This window comes from Pteropus vampyrus, unplaced genomic scaffold (assembly GCF_000151845.1).
Source record: "Pteropus vampyrus isolate Shadow unplaced genomic scaffold, Pvam_2.0 Scaffold396, whole genome shotgun sequence".
Taxonomy (NCBI): domain Eukaryota; kingdom Metazoa; phylum Chordata; class Mammalia; order Chiroptera; family Pteropodidae; genus Pteropus; species Pteropus vampyrus.
The window spans coordinates 103,863-106,936 of record NW_011889177.1 but is presented as its reverse complement, the minus strand read 5'-3'; the positions used below and the strand labels follow the sequence as shown (position 1 = coordinate 106,936).

The 3,074-nt window shown below is 52.2% G+C and overlaps 1 protein-coding gene across 1 annotated transcript in view; it reads left to right on the top strand.

Annotated features, from left to right (window-relative positions):
• Positions 1–3,074, top strand: part of PTPRN2 (protein tyrosine phosphatase, receptor type N2) — a 269,989-nt gene that overhangs the window by 183,076 nt on the left and 83,839 nt on the right. The window contains exon 8 of the mRNA XM_023523601.1: positions 559–768. Within this exon, the coding sequence (XP_023379369.1) occupies positions 559–768 (210 nt within the window). The remainder of the gene's footprint in view (positions 1–558; positions 769–3,074) is intronic.

The following is a 3,074-nucleotide window of genomic DNA, read 5'->3' as shown; positions in this document are numbered from 1 at the left end:
AGGACCCCCCTGAGGTGATGAGGGTGATGGCGACGGGCCACCGTGTCCCCAGTGTCCTGCCGTCCCGGAGGAACGGCAGGGTGGCGCCAGGGAGGCCGCCTTGGGGGTTCCAGGACCCGGACCCTCGCAGCGCCGCCCCAGTGTCCCTAAGGCCAGACCCTGAAGACTTCCTGCACCGCGCCCCGACCTTCCATGCCCCCCAGTCTGCGATGCCCGCTCTGGATAAGCTGCTCTTGTTTCCTGCTACCTGTTTAAAAGAAGGGACAGACGCGTCGCTTTCCTCCCGTCACCTCCAAACACTGCATATATTGTTAAGTTTGGAAAATGGCCGCCATTAAGGAAAAAAAAGTGAGCCCCTAACTCTCTCTGGAGAACGCTGGGGCTTTAGTGCGCTATTCTGAAGTAAGTTCTTGGCTCGAAGGGTCAGTTCCAGAAGGCCGTGGTTTCAGCGCGGTGTCCTGCGCTGTCCGACGGCGCCTTTTCACTGCGTTTAAAAGAGGCAGTTTTAGGACTTGGGATTCGTTAGGTCCTCACAGGCTCCTCTCTCCTGTTCTGCAGAAAAGCAAAATCAAGCTTCTGCCTCATCGGGCAGCGCAGGAAGACTCCACGAAGTTCGCCGTGCTCACCCTGGTCTCCATCGCCGCCATCGTGGGGGTCCTCCTGGCCTCCGGAGCCATCTACTGCCTGCGTCACAGCTCTCGCTACCGGCTGAAGGAGAAGCTGTCCGGACTAGGGGACCCCGGCCCAGATGCCACCGCCGCCTACCAGGTAAAGCGACCCCTCCCTTACGTGCTGTTCTGATCACCCGGCTCGCCGGTACTGCCCTCGCTCCCGGCGCTTGTTCATTTATTCCTGGTTCGGGTCACTGTATGATGACAACTTGAAACTTCTCGTTAGCGTTCGCGGCCCTGTATCCATGTGCTGTTCTTGGAGAGTCTCGTGTTAGCTGTGAAAGGGGGTTGTTAATTAGAACCACGGAAAAAGTACAAGGCATGAATTATGAATCACCTGTTATCTTTCTTAGTTTGGCAACTACTAATGGGAAATGCCAGAGTTGCAAGATGTATTGGTTGTGTAGGTGTTTGAAGATGTCCCTTAAGCCACCAACTTCCTTGGGGTCTCGTAAGACCAGATGCTTTGACCCGATCCGTTGCTGCCTTCTGCTTTTATTCGGATAAAGTGGAATCTAATGTCGCAAGTGGGAAGTACAATGAAGACGTCGCCATGGGAACAATGGTGGCAGCTGCGTGCCGGTGACACAGGAGCATGACAGACACCGATGGGCATGGGCAGAGGCAGGTTAAGACCAGTCGGACATAAAAACTGCAGCTCTGCAGCAGTTTAGTCGTGTCCTGCAGTGAAACCGGCTTCGGATTGAACGGCACCGCGAGCCCACGGCGCAGTCCAGTCAGGGCGCCCGATTTCCCTTGACAGAAAGTATCGCTTGGCTCCAAGCATATTTTCTCACTTGGGAAAGTAAAATGATTTACCTCATCATTTTGCTTCATTTGCAAGCTTAATCAGGATGTATTTATGAAAGATTTTTCCCCATTGGAGGAGACGCTGCTCTCTCCAGGCACGTGATTGTGGACCGTCTTGTACCTACTACGTCACGCTTTCCGGTCGTGCGTAAGTCGCTGTTTCTGTTCTATCGCCAGAGTTACGAGGGGCGGGGCGTTCTCAGGCTCTTCGCGGGAAGCGCCCCCAGCTGCCCTGCCCCTGCCCCTGCCCCTGCCCCACGCGAGGAGCGGGGATGAGTTTATAAAGCCCCAGTGCTTAAAGGGGACCAGGACGCAGCTTTGTTCCCCATTTCAAAACCCTCGGTCCTGCCTTTGAATGCGGAAAAGCTCCAGTGTCCTGGGGGAGGTCACAGCCTGGTCAGCGCGATCTTTTTCTCACAAAGAAATGGCAGCTTCAAACGTGTGTGAGATGGCATTTCAGACCCCGCGTGCAGCTTCTCCTCAAAGCAAACGCAAACTCGCGTTTGAAGAAGCAGCCTGGAAAAAAATGTCACTTAAACTAGTGAGAATTTACCCAGAAATTCTATTGAGTGGGACCGTCAGCATAGGATGCTCGGTCCTGGGGGCCACATCTGTGCCAGGACATAAATAAATTATCACACCCGTTCTCTTCCGTGTGTGAGAGGCAGATCACACACGGGCAGGTTTTAGAGAGCGTGGCATCCTCTGATACACTTTGAATTTCAACCATAAAATATTGATCGGACGGAAAGGTTGGGCTCGCATGATGACTGATTTTGACAAAAATACAGTTTGAAAACGCATACTTAGACCTGAGTTTGTGATAATTAACAGGAAAAAAAGTCTTCCCGGTGACAGCTCTAATTAATAGTATCTGTAATTAAAATCATGCCCTTCCAGCAGGAAAACTGTTTGAATTTCTTGGAGTGACCTTTCTGCTGTCCGTCCCCGGGGCACAGTGGTGAACTTGATATTGATTTTATAATGAGCTCTGGTTTGTTTAATCAGAATCTGTAATCCAGACAATAAATGGGATGTGTGCTCTTCTTTAATCCAGATTAATAAAAATGGAAGAGGAAAAAAAAAAACAGAAAAAAAACTTTTCCTTTAAAAATACGATCTAGGAAATTTCAGAAAGGAAATTACTGTAAAGGTTTTCTGGTGGGCTTGGTTTTGATATCACCTCAAAATACCCTTAGGCAGCCACTTTAGTTAAACAGGAGGCTCACCCCGCCCAAGCCGACCACCCCCCGGAGAGAAAGGCTGGTGCTGAGCCACCCTGCCCTCCCTCCGGCTTTGTCCTTAGTGGAGCAGGGTCCGCAGAGTAGGGTGGGGACTGTAGGGCTTTTAGCTCTAGATTTAGCCGAGTGAGGTATGCAGGACTCACAAAAGTGTACAGTGACCCTCGAGCAATGCCGGACGGTGCCAGCGCCCCGCCACACAGTCGAAGATCCACTTACAGCTCTTGACACCCCAAACTTCAGCGGTCCCCCAGGCCCCCGTGGATGCCATTCTCCAAGGACACTCAAGTCGCTGATAGGAAAGGCCAGAAACGACGCCACCCGGCCCCCCACAGCCGCGGTTCCCCGAGTT